Source organism: Diceros bicornis, chromosome 37 (genome assembly GCF_020826845.1).
Source record: "Diceros bicornis minor isolate mBicDic1 chromosome 37, mDicBic1.mat.cur, whole genome shotgun sequence".
NCBI lineage: Eukaryota > Metazoa > Chordata > Mammalia > Perissodactyla > Rhinocerotidae > Diceros > Diceros bicornis.
In genome coordinates, this window is record NC_080776.1 from 1,266,040 (window position 1) to 1,286,764 (window position 20,725).

Below are 20,725 nucleotides of genomic sequence, written 5' to 3' on the forward strand. Positions count from 1 at the left end.
CACATTGTTATAACTTTGAAGTTCTTTTTCAGTCTGTGGTCCATCACACTGTCCCTCCTTCATTTCTCCAACACAGGTTGCCACAGTTTCGACGACCATCTGTCTCCCAGCCAAGATGGTGGAAAAAGCAAAAACGTGGTGAATTTGGGAGCAATCCGACAAGGCATGAAGCGCTTTCAGTTTCTGTTAAACTGCTGTGAGCCGGGGACAATTCCGGACGCGTCCATCCTGGCCGCTGCCTTGGATCTTGTAAGTGGTTGCAAGACTTTGCCCATCCTGTTCCCAAGTCCAGTTAATCCTGCTGATGGAGGAAAGCATGAATCCCTAATCCTAATCCTAACTGTGGACTTATGTTTTGTTTTCTCAGCATTGGTGGCAAAAGGAGGAAGATAGGTGGTGGGGTAAGAGAAAAAAATAAAGGAGAAAGAATCTTAATAAATATGATCTGGGAGGTAGAGTGTATAGCATCATGATTAAAAGTCTGGAATCAGACTGCCTGGGTTAAAATCACTCTGCATTTACTAGCTAAACCTCTGTGAAATGAGAGTAAGAGTAATAATAATATGATAACTACTCCTAGGGCTGGTGTGAGGATTAAATGAGATATTAGATGTAGAGCCCTCATCTCAGTGCCTGAAATACAGTAACTGCTCAATAACATAGGCCATTATTATTATTAAGTTATTATCAGTCGTATATCTGTCGTGTATTAGTCCTTTAAATTCTGAGTCTTGACTTAATTATCTGTCAATTGAAGGAAAAATATGAAGCAAGGATCAGCTGAAATTAATTGCACAGAGGTGCTTTGGGCATCATATGGTGTTATACACATGTAAGGGATTAAAGAGTATAGAGTAGATAGAGTAGATCTTGTTTAGCAAGTGTTTTTGTCAGGTAGGCTAGGCCCAGAGGTGAGTTTTGAATTTATCATCTTAATTTCCTTTATTTACCTTCTGGGTTAATAAACTCTTCATACACTGTAAATACTGGGTATAAAATACCAAGTAAATATCAAGAAGAAAAGTCTTTTATTTTCACTTTTAAAAAAGAAAAACTAAGATAGACTTTTATTACAACAAAAAACTTAAAGCCTGTCTATAAGTGATGCCTTTCCCAGGCTTTACAACACGTAAATAAACGACCACTGGCCACTCGTATTTTATGGAAAATATGGAAAATCATCCAAACCTTATAATGTCATTCATGACACTTTTCTGTGACATTTACAGCGTTTACTCTCAGGACATCTAGTGACCAACAAGCCTGAAATGCAAATATCACTATAGTCACCCAAAATGACGACTTGTCATTATATAAGATTTTTCAGTCCTTTTCCCATTTCTGAATATTGGCCTTTGCAAATATATTTTTTTAAAATTCCAAAATGTTCAATGTGAATTGATGTATGCTACAGTGGCTGTAAAATGGAGAGAGTCACGGGTCTCCAGGAGTTAAGCAATCAAAGAACAATGAGATGCCCATCTACAGCAAGAGAGTTTGACAAGGCAAGGAGCCCATCCCTTGCTTTCTACCTGGGAGAGTGGTACCTAGCCTGTCACTCCTCTGAGTTGTGCATGGTTCTTCTTAATCGTATCTTGATCTATTCCAAGAAGAACAGATTAAAATAAATAAATGTGATAAATTAATAAGAAAAGGACAAACAATTGAACATTTAAATATGGGTAAGTCCATGAACAGTCAGTTCACCAAAAATACTAATATCCAATGAAGTATGCCCTGTCTTGTATGTACTTAAGAAATGCTCATTAAAGTATCCACCAGTTGCTATTTTATACCTCCCAAATCTGCACTGATTAGAAAGCGTTGACAGGGTATAGAATATCAGACACTGCTACAGGTGTAGGTGGTGGTGGACACTGTAGGATTTGTTAGCGAACAGAAGGAGGTCTTGCAATAATGGGATGATAGTGAGGGTGCAGTCATGGTGAGTGGAGCACTACTCGGCCCCTCCCTGAGTATAAGTAATTTTGAACTGGCTGGAGTCATGGAGGAGGGGCAGTTCTCTACATATCAGACACATCAAATGGCAAGGGCGGTGGAATTTAAAAGCCTGGAGTCGCTGTGGCTTACAAGATACTCACCGTATAATAAGTAAGTAAGTAACTCAACCAGTGTCTATGCAGAGCTTCCTATGCACCAGGCACAGTGCTAACTGTTAATGATAATGCACCCACACTCAGTGGAGAGCTTCACCTGTTTTGCAAGTTTCTTAAGAAGATTATATTTGTATAGTGATCCATTTTCCAGACTTCCTAGTGCACAGCATTCTAAGGCTGATAAACTAATGACTAACATTTACTGTGTGCCTACTAGCTTTCCAAAGGAAAAAATCAAAGCTCAGAGAGACCAACTAACAGGCCAGGGCTATAAAGCCAGCAAAGAGTTTGTCTTCCAAGTCCCTGTATGTTGTACTCCACCGTGTTGACTCTCTCCTTAAAAAGTTGTGTGAGTTTGCTATAGGAACTTACTTTTAAGCATGCAAAAATAATACATTCTTTATTTTTTACCCGACAGTTTAAATGTGATTAGGAAAGTAAAGGTGACGGAGCTAGTTGAACAGTTGCTCAATACCCAGTGACAGCTGTGCACTAGCACTTTACGTGTGCGTAAGCTGTAGTGTCCAAAGGTGCTGTCACGTCCGCCTTTGTCTCAATCCTAAAGTCACAGCTACTTGGGAACATTTTTAGACAAATGAGGCATCAAATTTCTCAAGTAACTGCTTAATGGATTAAGGAAAATAATAATAACAAATCAAGTTATTTCAACTTATTATTGAAGAATTAAGAGAGAGAGAAGGGGGCAGAGCTGGCTGTACAAATTGGAAAATGATGGGATAACAGCATTTGGACAACTTCAGTGAAATAAGCACCTGATGACAGGGATGATGGACTGTCCTTCACTCGCTGGAAAGGTCTAGGCCCCACGTGCAGAGATCCGGAGCTGAAATCTTCATGTAAATATGTATCCTGCAATGGACTTTATTGAGCAGCTCTTTTCATTCACATATTTTCCACACGAGAGAACAGAAGCCCCAAGAGCTGAGGTGACTTTGCTCAAGGTCATATAAACCAGTTGGTGCTCAAACTGGGCTCAGAGCAGAATCTTCTGATTCCATTCAGGACTCTTTTAGCAATACTATATACTCTCTCGGTAAAAAATTATTTAAATAAATCAGAATGAGCATCTCTTGATACATTGAAAATATCCTTAAATGTATATGGTTTCCATATACATTAGGGTTTCCATAATAAATAAGATTGTGAATGATTTTTAATGGTCCAAAAGCATTTGAATCTTTTAGAAAGGCTTCCTTATCACATGAATACATGATGAATTTGTAATAGAAAAATATAGGAGATTTTCAACTTTAAAGATTCACACAACACGTTCACCCTCTAAGCCAGTGATTCTCAACATTTTGGGGACATAGACTTTTTGGGATTAGATGAAAGCTATGGAAATTCTCCCAAGAGAAGTGCATTTATACACAAAATTTGGCATATAATATCAGAAGGTTCATGGGCCAAAACCCATTCATGAAACCAAAAACGTTAAGAACTCAATATCAAGTAATGCATTATCACTGGAAAAGTAATTGGAATGATTTTACTAACATTTATTGATGATGTAAAAACGGAAGGAATAATTGCCTCCTACATGGAAAGCTTCTAGGATTTATATAAGATACGTGGGCACAGGAGAAATATGAAGCTTGTCACAAAGAAAGAAACACATTTGAAGCTTTGAAAAATCCCAGTAGAACAAATTAATGCTGGTTTCTGACTGGAGATTATTTTAAGAGAAATATTGATGAATGTTTTATCATCAAGTCTCTTGGGTGTTGAGATTTCATTGCCTCTCATCAAGGAGTTCCACACCTATTTGATTTCCAACTGCTGTAATGCTTAGAATCTCAAAGAGTTTCCAGGTACAGGTACACTCTATTCCTGGCTGCAGCTTCACTCCTGCCATTAAGTTGGGCTGAATCCCATAGACTGAAAATTCATTTTACTTCCCTAAAATAAGGCTACGGTCAGATAGTTACCAGACCACTAGATTCTCCTTTCTTCCTTTCCTGTGGAACATACTCTGGCCCTGCTTGACCTTTCAATCTTATAAATCTTGCAGTAAGAAATAAAATAAAGGGGGCTTGGTGCTTATCAGCAGTGTCTGTTGAGCCTCAAAGAATCATTTTCTGATCATTGTAGACGTCCAGTGATGAAGCAGCTGCATTGGGAAGCAATGAGCTCTCGGTCACTAGACTGGATTCAATGGGGGCCAGTGTACAGGGGGCTCAAGAAGTGTGTGGTTAGTACAAGTTCCCTTCTTATCTGGGAGACTTTGATTCTAGGTCAAGGCCAAGGAGTGTGCAGAGGTCAGAGGTCCGAATTCCAGAGGTCAGATTCGGTTAAGGTTTAAAGGAGCCCAGTGGTCTCCATTATCAGACAAAGAGAGAGAATCCAGGTAGACCTGGTTGGTTGAATAAAAGGGAGAGGTGATGATGGTGGTGATGGTAGTCATGGTGGTGGTGATGGTGGTGGCGGCGATGGTGGGAGAGGTGGTGGTAGAGGATAATAGTAGTAACATTTTCGTTACACTTGATGGTTTATAAAGCACCTTCACATTCATTGTTTTATTTGTTTATATGAGAGGAAAGATTCAAGCCAAGAAATGGCCCCCAAATAAGGGCATGCTTAAATTCGGTTTCTCAGGTATGGAAAAAGGAAGGAACTGCAGTCACTGGTGAATTCTGACGAGTTGGACTGAGAGGAAGGGAAACGTAGCTGCATGTCCCGTGTGCTTGAGTCAAAGTAGCATTCTCTGATTACGGTTACCCGTGCAGGTGTGACATCACCTGTGCAGGTGTGGCAACTGCAGTTGTTCATACCTGTTGACCTGAGTTAGGAGTTTCTCAGGATTACTCTAACTTTCACAGATGTCTTCTGCTAAATGCATCTTTAGCTTTTGTTTCCTCTGTATTTGGCTTCTCTTAAGGTCTGATCTTCTCTGCTTCCTGTCTTTCAGAAATGCTTCACTTTTAAAATATGTTTTATATGTTTTCCAATGCAGTCGTGATTTTAGTCATGTACATATGTGTGTAAATATAGATAGAAATATCTATATTTCTAATATACAGATATAGATGTAGACATAAATAACATAGATGGATGACAGATAGATACTATCTGATGACAGATGATAGGTGACAGATAGATATACAGATGCAGATATGGATACAGATACAGATGTAGACATAGTTGTGGATTCTGCCATTTCATCAGATAGGATTTGGAAGAGGAGGGGAAAATGAATATGTTCAGTTCATCATCATGTTCCAGTCCAACACTTTCTCCCATCTCTCTCTTTTATTGTTTGTTTTTGTTTGACGTTGCACTTTTTTTAAGTCCAGCTTTAATACAATTTTTGTATTATAACATAATTTTTATTTCAGAACAGTTTTCATAGTTTTGTTGCCTAAGTCATAGAATTTAAATGTGGGATTTTTTTTGCAAGTTTCTTCAGAATTAAAAAGTATCATTAAATGAAAGAAATACTAGGAATGTCAACGTTCGAAGTCTTGCCAGTCTGAAGGTTTTTGTGTGTTGTAAACAATCCTGTTGTCATTACTGCTGTGACTACTACACGTAGGGATAATTGGTTCAATTTTAAGTCCAGCAGAGCTCTTCCTAACACTCTTTCTCTTTAGTATCAGTTTAATAGATGCAACTGTAAGGCATTTTTAAAAAGACGTGTTTTAGAAAGGACTTATTTTGTTTCTAAGTTTAGGTAATCGACAAGCACAAAAATAGAAAAATTAAACAGTTTAAACAAAAGGCACATCTGTCTGTTTTCTATATATTTCAGGTGAAATATTCTATCCTTTTTTGTACAGTTGAATATAAAACATGTACAGACATAGTGCTTTCTAATTTATTGGTAATTTATTTGCATGAGTAACACTAATAGAATGTCAGTTTGCTTTTGGAACAATCTGTGAATAGAAGAAAGTCACTGGGATCATAGCATTCTCCCTCGTCTGTGGATGGAGAATTTACTATGTGAATGGTATAAGATAGGAATTCATTTTCTTTATTTTCTTTTTTTTGACATGGAAAAATAATTATCCTAGCATAATATATTGACTAGTTCATATTTTATTCTCTGATGTGCAGTGCCATCTTAATCATGTGTCAGGTTTCCATATGTACATTGGTGTGATTCTGAGTTTTTTAATATTCAGTTCCATGTGTACCCTGAGTGATTCTATCCTGTCTTAATAGCTAGAACTTTAAACGTCACGTAGGCTATCCTTGGCTCTTCTGTGTGAATTTTTTTTTTTTTTTTTTTTTTTTTTTTTTGTGAGGAGATCAGCCCTGTGCTAACATCCGCCAATCCTCCTCTTTTTTTGCTGAGGAAGACGGCCCTGGGCTAACATCTGTGCCCATCTTCCTCCACTTTATATGGGACGCCGCCACAGCATGGCTTGCCAAGCAGTGCGTCGGTGGGCGCCCGGGATCCGAACCAGCGAACCCTGGGCCGCCGCAGCGGAGCGCGCGCACTTAACCGCTTGCGCCACCGGGCCGGCCCCCCTTCCGTGTGAATTTTATAATTAGTTTGTGAGGTTCCATGAAAATCCTTTGATTAATTCTTGGAATTGCATTTATTCCACAGATAAATTTAGAGATAGTTGAATTGATATTCAAAAGTTCTTTTTCTTTCTCAGTTTAAGTAATATTAAGTTTTTCAGTAATTTGTCAGTTTCACCTACATTTTCATATTTATTGGCATAAAATTGATTTTAACATTTTATTATTAGTTCTTAATCTTTACAGCATCTGTAGTTATTTTATCTATTTTTATTCCTAAAATTGTTTCCTTTTTTTGTTGATTAGGCTTGCCAGATATTTGTCAATTTCATTAATCTTTTTTAATGATCTTGTTAATTCTCTCTATTGTATCTTTACAATATTCTCTAATTCATTAATTCCTGCTCTTATTTTTATTATTTCCTTCTTTTCACTTTGACTTCATTGTATTATTCTTTAGCTTAGTAGTTGATTGCTTAGCTCATAATTTTATTTTTTCTTTTCAAAACTGAGCATTTAGCTATTAATTTCCCTCTAAGTACTACTTTAGCTACATGCCATAAATTTTGATAAGTAATATTTTTGTTACAATTTATTTTTAAGTAGTTTTTAATTTCTTCAGTGATTTCTTTTTTGACCCATGGATTATTTAGATGTGTATGTGTGTGTTTCAATTTATAAATCCCACGGTTTTGTTAGGTATCCATTTGTTATTGGTTTTTCAGATACTGATCCTTTGGAATTAATTTAGCCTTGCTTTATGAACTAGAACATTGTCAGTTTTCATAAATGTCCCATGTGTAGTTGAAAAGAATGTGTATTCTCCAGTTTTGGAGTACAATGTTTTATATTCTAATCTTCTGTGTCTTTATTTTTTTCCCCTCACTGCTTGATCTGTCAATTACTAAGTTGATCGAGTTAAAATCTCCTCTATGATGGCAGATTTGTCCATTTATACTCGTAGTTTTGACAATTTTTGTTTTGTTTATTTAGGAGCAGACAGTTTTGAAGTGTGACATGTTTCTGGTGCTATGAACCTTTTATTACTATCTAGTGACCCAGTTTATTTCTAGTAATGCTTTTTACCTTAATATATATTTTTCTCTAATACTAATATGACTGAAACAATTTTATTAGGTTAGTATTGGCCTGGTATGTCATTTTGCCAATCTTTTACTTTCAGCTTTTCTACATCTTTGTGTTTTAGGTATATTTCTTATAAAAAGCACATATTTGAATTTTTATACCATTTTAATAGTCTGTTTTTCCTAGAAAATTTAGTACATTTGCACAGACTATGATTACTGATATAGATTCACTTCTGCCTTCTTTTGCCTATTTATCACATTTTTTCGTTGTTCATTGTGTATATGTTCTAGTTTCCATTTCATGGCTTCTTTTAAATCGTGTTGGATTTTCTTTTATTTCTCTTGCTTTGGTCTGGCTTCATTTTTTTTTTTTATTTCCCTTTACTAGTTCTGAAATTATTGTATTATATTTGTGTTTTTAAAAATTGCATATATATGTTTAACTAAATGAAGTCTAAAATTAATGAATATCTTTACTCTTCTGTCAAACAGTAAGACTGTAAAGGGTTTTAACCCCAACTGTTGTTCAAGATTTGGTTCTATCTCGTTTTTGCTTTAACATTGACAAAGTAGACATTCTTTTTATTGATTTTTAGGAAAATGATTTTTAAATTTACCCAAAAGCTTAGCACATTCTTTGCTCACCATTTCTCCTTGCATCTTAGATGTTCCTTCTAAGATCTATATCCCTCTTCTGAAGGAAACCTTTCAGAAGTTAGTGATGATGAGTTGGCAGTAGCTCTCTCAGCTACAATTTACTTGAAAATGTCTTTGTTTTGGTCTCAATCTTGAAAGATACTTTTGCTGGCATTATAATTGTAGGCTTACATTTTCTTTCTATACTTCAGAGGTATCATCTCATTCTCGTCTGGTTTAATTGACATTCCGTTATAGGTATTTAGTTGCTTTTAATGTCTTCTCTTTATTGTTGATATTTTGCACTTTCACTAAAATGTTTCTAGCTTGTTTTTCTCAATTGAGGTTTATTAAGCCCCTGAATCATGTAATTGGCATCTTACATCTATTCTGGGAATTTTTCAACTGTTATCTCTTCAAAGATTGTGTTTTTCACATTTTCTCTAATCTTTGCTTCTAGAAATTGATGAGATGTATGGTAGATCTTCTCCAATTATCTTCTGCTTTTGACAACCTCTCTTTCATATTTTACTTTCTTTGTCTCTTTCTGTGCTGTATCCTGGGTAATTTTCTGAGCATTTCTTCCATTTCCTTTTTTCTCTTTTCAACTGTGTTTAATCTCAAGGTTCTTACCCAGGGGTAATTGTCCCACCACGGGGCATTTGGCAGTGTCTGGAGGAATTTTTGATTGTCACAACCTGGGGGTTGCTCCTGGCATCTAGTGGGTAGATACCAAAGATGCTGATAAATGTCCCATAATATATAGTGCACCTGCCAAAGAAAGAATTATCTGGCTCAAACGGTCAGTAGTGCTAAAGTTGGAAAACCTGATGTAATCTGTGTTTTAGTCTATCCATTGTTTTAAATTTCAAGTACTATATACTACATTTTTTATTTGTCAAGGTTCTATTTGATTCTTGTTTTAAGACTGCCTGTTCAACTTTGATAATCTAATTCCTTCATCATGTTTTCAATACCCACATTAATATTTAAATGCATTTGATACGCCATGATTCCGATAACTGCCGTCTTTGTGTATTTGATTCTACGCTGTTATTTCTTCTGACTCTTGCTCATGGTGGATTATTTTCTTATGTATTTTTAATGTGAGCTTAACTCCTTGGAACTTTATCTCTGGGAATTAAGACCTGCATTAAAAGCAGTGTTATCAACAGACTGGCAACATTAGCATTACCTGTGAGCATGTTAGAAATGTACATTTTCAGGCCCTGCAACAGGTCTACTGAGTCAGAATCTCTGGAGGTAGGACCAGGGGATCTGATTTTTTCATATTCCCGAGTGACTCTTATGCACACTCAGGTTGGAAGGTTTGAGAAGTACCTGTTTAAGGTATTCCTCCAGAGAGGATTTCCATTTCTTTTGTCAGGCACCTGGAAACATCACCAACCTAAGATCACTTTTTAAACTATTTTTGGGGGGTAAGGAGGGTGGAAGTAGTGCCCATTCTAGTCCCAACTTATATGAGAATGTGGGATGTTGATTAGGAGTTCTCATAAAAGACTTTTTTCCTTTTTTTTTTTTCTGTTCTACCCAGAGCCAAGTCTAGTCAGGCAGGCCTACCTCTGTGGGGCAGATCTTTTTCTCATTCATCCACTGAGGGTGGCTTCCAGCTGGGATCTTGGCTTTCTGTGGGAGTGTATGACCTGACCTCCCGCTTTGCTTGAGCTCAGGCACTTAACTTGTGGCCCATTGAAAAGCCATGGTTTAGTCTCTCATTAGTCCATAGAAACCCTTGGGGAAACATTCCTACACTAGCTTACACCCCTCCCTAGACCCCCACCCCAGAATTGCACTTTCTTGTAATTTCTACTCTCCAATGGTCTATCATCTCATGTTAGAAACAAAAGCCAAAACAAAATGAAGAAATTTTTGGATATTTTATCCAGCATTTTCAGGCGTCTAAACCAAAAGAAGTTTGTCTTCATACCTAATCCATCATACTGTCAGAATATAAAGCTCTTACTGTTGTAAGATACCTATATCTTTATAGGTATCCTACAGAAACCGAAGTCCTCATTTGGTTTTTAAAATACTTATCCAAAATATTAGCAGGATCTGAGTAAGTGTTAAAATGACTAGCCACCCAGACCATGCACTAAACAATAATGCCTGCCTCTAGCCTGGCAGCTGAATCATTTTAGTTGTCTGCAGCTACTGTAGAAATGGGCAGGGGCAGAGACGGCCTGTCGGTTACTTGATGAGCTCAGTCAGGCAGAGAATTCAATACAGGCTGAGTAATAAATACTGACTCAGAAGCACATGCCCTCTAGTAAACCAGCTTCCACTGCACACTAAGACCCACAATAATTGCTTATTCCCATGGGTTTTAAATATATAGGTATCCTACACCAGCAAGAGCTTTATATTTTATTGTAAGGCAATAAAAATATTATGTGATTCCCCAGGGGCCAACATAAAATACTCAGTCTTTAAAGCAGTTAGTTCCTGTCCAGTGTTGTTATATGAGTTTTCAGGATCAGTCAGGGTTTCTTCTCACATAATAAGTTTAGATATGGTCCTTCAGGGAAAGGAATGTATTGCAATTATAACCTTCAATTAACTGTCGTATCTTGGTAACAGTATTTTCTAGGTCCCCAGGCAAAATAAAGCACAGCTGTTTGAATTAGTATTCCAATTCTCTGCTTCACTTTCATAAAGGAAAGATTCACTATACATAAGGATCTTATAAAATGCAGGAAGAAGTGACAAAAGAAGTCAAGGAAAAGTAGCCTGAAGTTTTCTAGTTGTGGAGTGTTCGAGAAATCTATGCATAATGACGTTTTCATGACATCTTGTAATTTTAACTAGATAACTCTGTAGCCGTTGCACAGAACACCTTATATAAGATCCGACCATATGAAATTGTGAGTATTCTACTATTTTTGACCTTTAAGCTTAGAAATTTCACATGGTTCAAACTGAGATTTTGTCTTCCCACTTAAAGTTGATTCTTGCTTGTCTGGGAGCTATGAAGTTATGATTAATGGCATAGAAGCTTGTTCTGTGGCATCATGGAACATAAAAAGGTGATCCGGCAGAACTGCCGGATCTTTCTTATTAGAAAGAAGAAATTTAATGTGCCTACTTTTCTTTCAGGACCACCAGCAAAATTCTCTGTGGTATGCCAGTGATGTCAAATTTTGTTTAGATGTTCACTTAGCTATGCCTCTGATGCTCTGTGGTTCTTTCCAGCCATGCAGCATTCTTCCGATTCATTTTTCTCCATTTGTGCTGTTCTCTCTGTGATGTGAATTCATTCCTATCCATTCTGTCGTGCCTTCATTTTTTGCTGCTGCTTCAGATTGCACTGAGCCATAAGAGGTAAGCGCCATCAAAAGAGGAGAAATGGACTTTCCATTATGTTCAGGAAGAATCCTTTGTCCAAGATATTCCATAACCCTACTTCTAAAATCAATACTTTCTACACTACACTTTGAAAGAAATTTATAAGGAAAAAAATTCCCAACAGCCATACCCACACTAGAATGCCTTGACTGCTCTTTCATATACATTGTGAAGTCAGTACTTATTGCTAAGTGTTTTCTACTAGGATGCACAGAGTCCTTAGCTTTGTACCTCAACAACTCCATCAGTTGTCTGTACAGTGATACACACAATACAATGCCCCGGAAATTGGTATTATTCAGTGCCTTCTCGCCTCTAGGACTCCCAAGCCTGCCTTCCCCACCCAATTCATGAAGATTACAACAAAAAGACAATATTTGAGTTATTCTATGATATCATCCTTTAACATAGACAGCGACATTTCCAAAAGTTACTGGGTTTGACAATTTGCATGGATCAAATTCATCCTATAATAACTAACCTTTCCTTTAATGTTGTTCTGTTTAGTTAACGGGAATTATTTTCATGTTGATCTAAATTCCATTGCCAAACTTAGATTAGGATTTCTTAGGGCCACTAACTGATAATACCTGTTTTATCATCAGAAGTTTTTGAGGGCAGAGAATTGACATTGCTTTTCATTCAAAACACCTTGAGCTTTCTAAGCAAATAAAACCATTTCTTCTAAAGAAGGCAAGATGATCTGCATAGGAAACTTCACATAGCAGTCTGGATTGTTCATTCATCTGTTGTTAATCCTCAGTACCATCTAATAGTTAAGGGCAATAAAAGGATCCTCTGCTCCATACACTGAGTTAGGTTACATTTGCCCTTGTTAGTCCTGAAGGAGCCGGGGTTCGTGGCATAATGCTATTGCAGCAGTGTTGTTTCTGTCTACTGTCCTTGAGCAGTGAATGCCATCGCTTTATATTGGGAATGTGTCACAATGTGACAGGCTGAGAATAGATTTGCATCACTCACCTTGCCCTCCAGACTGGCCTTCGTTTTTAGAGATAGATGTCACAGCCTTTTCCAGACACAGATTAGCATATCTGAGATGTTTAGTAAAATAAATATTTAATACAAGGAAAGAGTGTAGATATTTAGTCTGTATGTTATGGCACCACAATATTGATAGGTTTGATGCAGAAAGTCATTTGGCCCTTTGCAATCTCAAAAGTCTTTCTGTCCCTGTGACCTGCTACCCAGTCTTGCCACCAATGTGGTTGATGATAGATCCTCACCATCAGTGTCCATCTTTTATTAATTGTAGATTCGCACCATCAGTGTCCATCTTTTATTAATGGTAGATGCTCACTATTGGTGTTTATCTTGTATTCTGCCTTTTCACGTAGGTTAACTTTGTATGTTGTGGCAATACATCATATACTTTGTAAAATTAAGTCCCTACATAAATGTATTTCTTATTGGAATTCTCGATGGCTTCATTTAAGATGGAGACAATGAGAAAATGCTTAACAGGCTAACTTACTTGAATCATCCAGTTTGTTTGAGAAACTGTGGTACTCAAAAGTGTAAAGTAACCAACTCTGCCTGAAGTGGGAAGGGCTTAAGGAAGGCTTCTTAGAGAAGGTACTAAACTGAATCTTAGAAGTAGGAATTTGCCAGATGGAAAAGGGACTTAAGTGTCCTGCAAGCCATGGAAACAACGTCTGGAAAAGTATGAGATGCCATATTTGGGAGACTGTAACCATTGGACATAATTGGACCATTGAGTGCTTGAGAGGAGGACAGAAAGGAAAATGAACCAAATAACAAAGGTTGGGTATCTTAATTCATTTTATGATTGAGGTGGATGGAGCCTATAGTAGATTTTAAATGGGAAAATGATGTGATCATATATTTGAGTTTTAGAAAATAACATTACATGACATTAATATCCCATTTTTAAATAATGACTTTCTACATGCATTCTAGAAATCATCTTTTACCAAAATTTATATGAGTATAAATTAAGACAATTTAGATACCAAAGAGGAACTAGCAAAGATCTGGGCATCAGAGAGACCTGAGATTCAACCCTATGCCTACTCGTTCCCCCAGCTATATGGTAGTGGAAAAATTATACCTCATTTTAAAAAGTATTAACATGAGGATATAATTTCTAGGACAGAGGTTTGTTATGGTAATTAAGAATTACAGTTCAAAAAATTAATTGGCACTTAATTGATGCTCTCTATATATTAGCCCCTTTTTTTAACATTATGGATCAATGCATTGTTAAGAATACCATTGCTTGAAATGATGAAAACCGTTTCAGTTTGAAACTTATGGTTGCTAAGCAGCCTATGGTATCTCTGAAGTAATGGCTAATATTGTTACATATTTTTTTAAAACTGGCACAAGTCAAAATACACAGTAATTGTTGATGTATGTGTTTTCTGTGACTTGTTGACCTTCTGTGAGAAATCTCACACTCCTTCTCTTATTAATTTTTTTTTAGCTCGTGAAGAGTTCAGTAGATATCTGATCCTTACCAGTTTCTGGGTATCAACTATAGGTTGTTTTTTCTTTTATTTTTTTGAGTATATCTTGACATGACAATATGGAGCCATAGTTTTATTTTCCTGAAGAAATATTCTGATTTTTATTTATCAATTAAATAATTTCCTCTTTGTCAAACATTTTCAATTGACAGCATGCCTATTTAAGCAGAATATAGTCTGTTATTCATGACAAAGTGGAGGGAAAAAGACTAACTCAACAAAATCTAGTAAGCATTTCCTTTTCTTACTAGCCAAAATGCACGGGAGCAGTTGTACTTCCTTGGAGCGTGTGGATGGTCATAGATAATAGATTATTGTTGGAACAAACTCACTATTGACACCTTTGGTTAGCATAAGACTAGTTCTAGAAATTGAATATTTGTTTGCTTCATATTAAAATTTTAGGTTTAAAAACTTCATATTTAAAAACTTCATATCAAAAGTAATCTTACTTTCACACTTAAATCCAAGCTGCCTCTTAAATATGCAAAGATAGAGTCGTGAAATTACCTGAGATTCTTCAGAAGGAGAAAGATAAGCACATAAGCCTACTTAAAATGTCTAATTCTTCAATATCCAAATTTGCCTCAGTAGATTCATTTTCTAGATTTCCCACGACTATGTTAGCCATGCTAACACTAGCCTGGGAAATATGGCTAAACGAAATGAAAACATGGAAATTAAAATAAGCTAAGAGTACATGGTAATTCCCTTTAAGGTCACTTGATTGTTAATTAATCCCACATCTTTCTTTCCTTAACAACCCTACTCAGGAAGCGCCTGTGGTAGCCAGGGCAGCGCTTTTCCTGGAATGTGCCCGTTTTGTTCACCGCTGCAACCGTGGCAACTGGCCAGAGTGGATGAAAGGGCATCATGTGAATATCACCAAGAAAGGCCTGTCCCGGGGACGGTCTCCCGTCGTGGGCAACAAGCGGAACCAGAAGCTGCAGTGGAATGCTGCCAAGCTCTTCTACCAGTGGGGAGACGTGAGCTTTCGATTTTCTTCTGTAAAAACGGGCGCTTGAGTGAAGTGAAGAAGTTGTATGTTTATGTTTGTTTGGGAGACAATTTATTGAATACCTGTTATGTATGAGGTACTGAACAAAACTTTTTAGGGGAAAATAAACTTAATTCATTTAATTCTCCCAATAAATCTATGAAGTTAGACATTATCATCTCCTCTGCCTCCTTCCTCCCTATAAATGTGGACATTCCCAGGATCTCTTATAATTTCTTGCCATATGATTTCCCCCCGAGTTACATTTATTCTATGTGTTCAACTGTAACCTCTGTGCCAGAGGCACAGAATTCTGTATCCGTAGCACTTTTCAGATCCCAGCTCAGCATTGCCCACTACGCTTTGGAGGCATTCACTTAATATCCTGAAACTCGATCTGACCAAAATAAAACCCTTCTCTCCATGTACACACACCCGCATCTACAGCCCCTCCTGAACTTTCTATTCCTGTTAATGGCACCACCATCATCTGAGATGACAGCCTTGGAACATATTCCAAACCTCCTTCTCTTATTGATTCCACCTCTTCCATGTTGCTGCTGCCCCTTCAGGTCAGATCTTCGTTACTTCTCATCTGGATGACGACAGTATTTTCCCATTTTGTCTCCTCCCCGCAGACTCCCCTCGTCTGATCCATCCTACACACTGCCAGTAAAATGATCTCCCTATGGCGTAGCCCATCTAAAAGCAGAACATTCATACTTCGCTCCCAGCCTCCAGACTTGCCCCCTCTGATTCATTCTGCAAACTGCTGTCAGAGTGATTAGGCTAAAATGCAAATCAGTGTGTTTCTCACCCACTTATAATGCTTCAGTGGCACTGCTCTCTCCAGAACCTTTGTTCAAATCATACCAAGATTATGGATGATGAAGTCAAATGAGCTAATGTATCTAAAGGACATTTATCTCAATTCTTTGCACCTGAGAGGTATTCGATGATAATAAGTTATGACATTAATTTTTGAAAGTAGGATACATGGTTCGTCTGTGCATTCCTAGGCAGCTAGTATAGTGCCCCTCGAATGAGGGATCCAGATTACTCCCCCACTCAAGAATGACCTTTCATTCTTCAGAATGCAAAACAAAGTTCAGCTTCAAGGACTGTGAGACCTAGCCCCAATCTACCTTTCCAGCTTTCCTGCACTTTATTTCCTCTCACAAAATTGTGCTTCAACCAAGTGGCTTACTTGTCAGTCTCTGGTGGCATCAGTATATTTCCCTGAATATGGATCTTTTGGAACTCTCCATCTGGAATATCCACTCTTTCCCATCCCCATCAGCCAAAACACCAATTCTTCAAAGTCTACAGCAATGAGACTTTCTATGATTCTCTGAACTGAGTCTAATCTCTCCATCTTCTGAACTAATAAAGTGCTTTCAGTCTCTTTTGCCACTTAGCGTATTATTTTGGTGTGCTATTACCTCCTCAATAGACTGTAAGCTCATTGAGGGAAAGAGCAAAAGACATTGAGTCAGACGCCCAGTGTTTGGGTCAGTCCATGGCTTGCTGTGCAACCTTGAGCAAGTCCTTCAACCTCGCTAACCTTCCTACTTGCCAAACAGTAACCCTTCTGTATGAAAGTTTGTAATCTACTACGGCACATTAAACAAAGATGTTGATGTACTATAACAATTTATTCAACTTTCTGTTTTAATACCTACCAAATTACCTCACAATAAATATTCAAAGAATGAAGAAAGAAATAAACATATCCCCAAGGCATTTTTCTAGCCTTGGAAGAGACATAGAGCTCTAAATTATTATTTAGACAATTAATTATCCTAGACAAGTTCATATTTCGAGCAGCTCTTTATGATTTAACTAAAATTGTGGATTTAATTTAAATTGCTTAGTTTCAACATCCCGGAAGGGTCGATGTAGAGTTTTTCCCCCTTTGATTCTCAGTATTAAGATTGTTGGCTTCACTCGAGACTCAACGATTGCATGCCTCCTTCTTTACAAAGGATCTGCAAAATTGGAGCCTCAGGACACGGCTTTTTGTTAAGGTCGTGGTTTTTGTTTCTGTGTTTTGTTTTGTTTGCTTAAAACTTCTCAAGTTAGCCGCTAAAATTGTAGGATCCTGTGATATCTTTTTACGTTGCTTTCTTTCTCATTGGTGTGGTTTTTGTTACTCCTCACTTAATTCCAGAGTTGAAGGAGACCTCTTTGTTTCCAGATAGCCAAGACATTCAAACAACTCGTGTTTTTAATTAAAGAATTCAGGACGTATGTTCATCAGTTTCTAGCAGTGAGTCTAATTTCCTGCATGCTCAGAATTTAGTCACTTTACTAAATATTTGAAAAGGATGATACAGGAAGAAACAAAATTAGCTAGAATTTTGTTTTTACTAATGCACAGAGCAACCAAACTGTCAAATGCCAAGTTCAGTGCTCATGTTAGCTTTTTGACTTTCTCTCCTAAGCAGGTGTTTCTTCTTTTGTTGCATACTTTATGTAATTGGAATATAAAAGGAATTAGACAGAGGTAGTGTATTTTGTCTCTTCTTGTGGAAAATTCCTTTTCATAAATCAGATGATGATTTGGAAGAACAGATAACAAGTATTGGTTCTATGAATAACTTGTAAAAGCCAATATTGTCCATATGCTGAGTTATTAAAAGTCATATTTTTAACGTTCATGTTGGGTACTCTACCAAAAGAATAGTTAGTGTTTCTTACTAATTCATAGAGTATCATGGAAGAGGGAACAAAGTCTACCAAAAAAGCCATTAATTGTATACATAATGGCAGAAACAAATACAATTGCTGTACCAGAATTAATGCCAGCCTCCAAACTCATTAGCATGCCGTGACATTCTCATAAAATAGCATAATCAGAAGCACTCTGAGGAACTGTGATTTCTTATTTTTTACCACAACAAAATCCTCCATTAAGAACAACTGCATACTCTAGATCTATGTAAATGACCTTTGAGTAAATGGAAATATTTTCAGAAAAATTTTTGTAAGAATACAAAAGTATCATTGCAGTTCCTACAAGTCTTTAGACTAAATGACCTTGAAGATAGGTCAATGCCTTCCATGTCTGGGTCTCCACATTGGGAAACATGGTGCTAACAGCACTGTGGCAACAGAGGAGGCATATGCTGGAAATAATTCCCATTAATTGGTTGCATATGTCCTCTGTAATATGAGAGCCTATTTTATAGTCTGACATACAGTCACGCATGACTTAATGATGAGGATACGTTCTGAGAAATTTGTCATTAGGTGATATCATCGTTGTGTGAACATCATAGAGTGTACTTACACAAACCTAGATGGTATAGCCTACTACACGTCTAGGCTATATGGTTCTAATCTTACGGGACCATCGTCCTATATGCAATCCGTTGTTGAGTGAAACATTGTTAATCGGTGCATGACTGTAATTTATGCTGTTTTTTTCTTTTTCTCCCCATGATAGGCAATTGGCGTCCGATTGAATGAGTTGTGCCACGGGGAGAGTGAGAGCCCAGCCAACCTGCTGGGTCTCATCTATGATGAGGAGACCAAGAGGAGACTGAGAAAGGAGGATGAGGAGGAAGACTTTTTAGATGACAGTAAGGAGACTCCCTTTACTACAAGAACCCCTGCTTGTAAGAACCTCTGCTTTAGGAGCACTTAATATTTCTCTTTCCTCTTTCATATTCCTACCACCTTCCCATGTCTCCCCACTGCACCTTTTCCCCTGTTCCCTGTACATGGATGTAAAGCATGTGCATAAAGCCACACAAAGAGGGGGCAAGAACCAGCAAGAGAAGACTATAGACAGACGCAAAGAGTTTCAGGCAATATGGAACTTCCATTGCTTTGTAGGCTCTGACTCTTACTATTATATAAAGATTAGCATTAGGCCCCTCTGAGAAAATATAGCTGTGGAAAATTCCTATCTCAGAAGAGGTGTTCAGGTTTTGTATTTTGCTACTGCTCTTGGAGAAAAAAAGTTAGACCAAATAGAATTGAATATGAAATGCTTCCCAAATCACTAAAATATTGAAATATTTAATCAGAGTAATTACAGTATTTAACGTGAATTTGAAATATTAAAAGATTCAGATTGTTAGAATTGTGAATGTCTACTGTACTGTACTTATTTATTAAAATTAGAAGTGAGTCCCACCATAGGAGAGTAGAGACAAAGAGATTCCTGTACGTCCCTCTCCACACTATTTTGTGCATACATGTGTTCTATACCATACGAGCTTGTGTGTTTGTGTATCACTGCCTTTTATGGAGTATAAAATTCCAATATGGTAATGAAATTAGTATCATTATCTGATGAAGACCGGGAGGGCTCTTCCTCTTGACTTTCCCTGTGATTTGAAACAGACTCTCTGATTCTATGTTAAGGATTGTCCTTAGTTAAGTGATGCCAAATCTCCTTTGTCTTTGTAGTCATGAAATGTACAAGGATGGCTAGAGTGTAATATTGGACAGAACTGAATAGTAATCAAAGAAAATTTGTTTTCTTCCTTTCCCCTTTCATACCAAGGATTTTGTTTTTGCAGTATTTTTCATCGTTTTGCCCTTTCACAGCCCTTATCAGATCAGAGCAAATTTTCTTGACTTAGCTATTGACAAAATACCAAATTCTGACATCAGTCTTTCAGCCTACTGGTGAAAATTGGCCCCAAAGATTCCCTTAAGTTTGCAAGAGTCTGGACTATTCTAGAATGTCTCCTGGAATTGGGTCTGATCCATAGGACGACTTGAGGATTATCCAGCAATCACAAAACCTAGTGATAGCCTGCCAGAAGACGTCCTCAAATTGCCCTCGATCTCCTAGGGATCCTTCAGAACAGAGAGGAGCTAAAGCAACATTAGATGGATGCATCCTCACAGGCCAAAATGAACCCTAACCTCCATGAGACCACATCAGTATCATTCACCAATATGTTATGTCTAGTGTGTTAGCTTTTTGATGAGCTCGTGTAGAACTCAATCCTTGTTCATTGTCACAGAATAGTTCAGATGATAGTCATGAGAGAACCTGGACGAAGACTGAGTTTGTTGTCTACAGGACTGATGGGAAGAACCTGGATGATAACCTCGGGAGTAAAAGGACGGATCCAGAAGTTTATACTGAATATCTAGTGTTCAATTATTATTATTTTTTTAATTGATGTTTTAATGGTTTCTAACATTGTGAAATTTTGGGTTGTACATTTTTGTTTGTCCATCACCATATATATGACTCCCTTCACCCCTTGTGCCCACCCCCCACCCCCACTGCCCCTAGTAACCACAGTCCAGTTTTCTCTGTCCATGTGTTAGTTTATAGTCCACATATGAGTGAGATCATACAGTGTTTGTCTTTCTCTTTCTGGCTTATTTCACTTAACATAATACGCTCCAGGCCCATCCATGTTGTTGCAAATGGGACGATTTTGTCTTTTTTTATGGCTGAGTAGTATTCCATTGTATATATATACCACATTTTCTTAATCCAATCGTCAGTCGAGGGACACTTAGGTTGCTTCCACTTCTCGGCTATGGTGA

The 20,725-nt window shown here is 37.4% G+C and overlaps 1 protein-coding gene across 2 annotated transcripts in view; it reads left to right on the plus strand.

Moving 5' to 3' along the window:
- Positions 1 to 20,725, plus strand: part of UNC80 (unc-80 homolog, NALCN channel complex subunit) — a 199,013-nt gene that overhangs the window by 72,982 nt on the left and 105,306 nt on the right. For both annotated transcript variants that reach the window (XM_058532911.1, XM_058532912.1), the window contains exons 22-24: positions 77 to 249; positions 14,979 to 15,191; positions 18,651 to 18,786. In XM_058532911.1, coding sequence (XP_058388894.1) covers positions 77 to 249; positions 14,979 to 15,191; positions 18,651 to 18,786 — 522 coding nt within the window. The remainder of the gene's footprint in view (positions 1 to 76; positions 250 to 14,978; positions 15,192 to 18,650; positions 18,787 to 20,725) is intronic.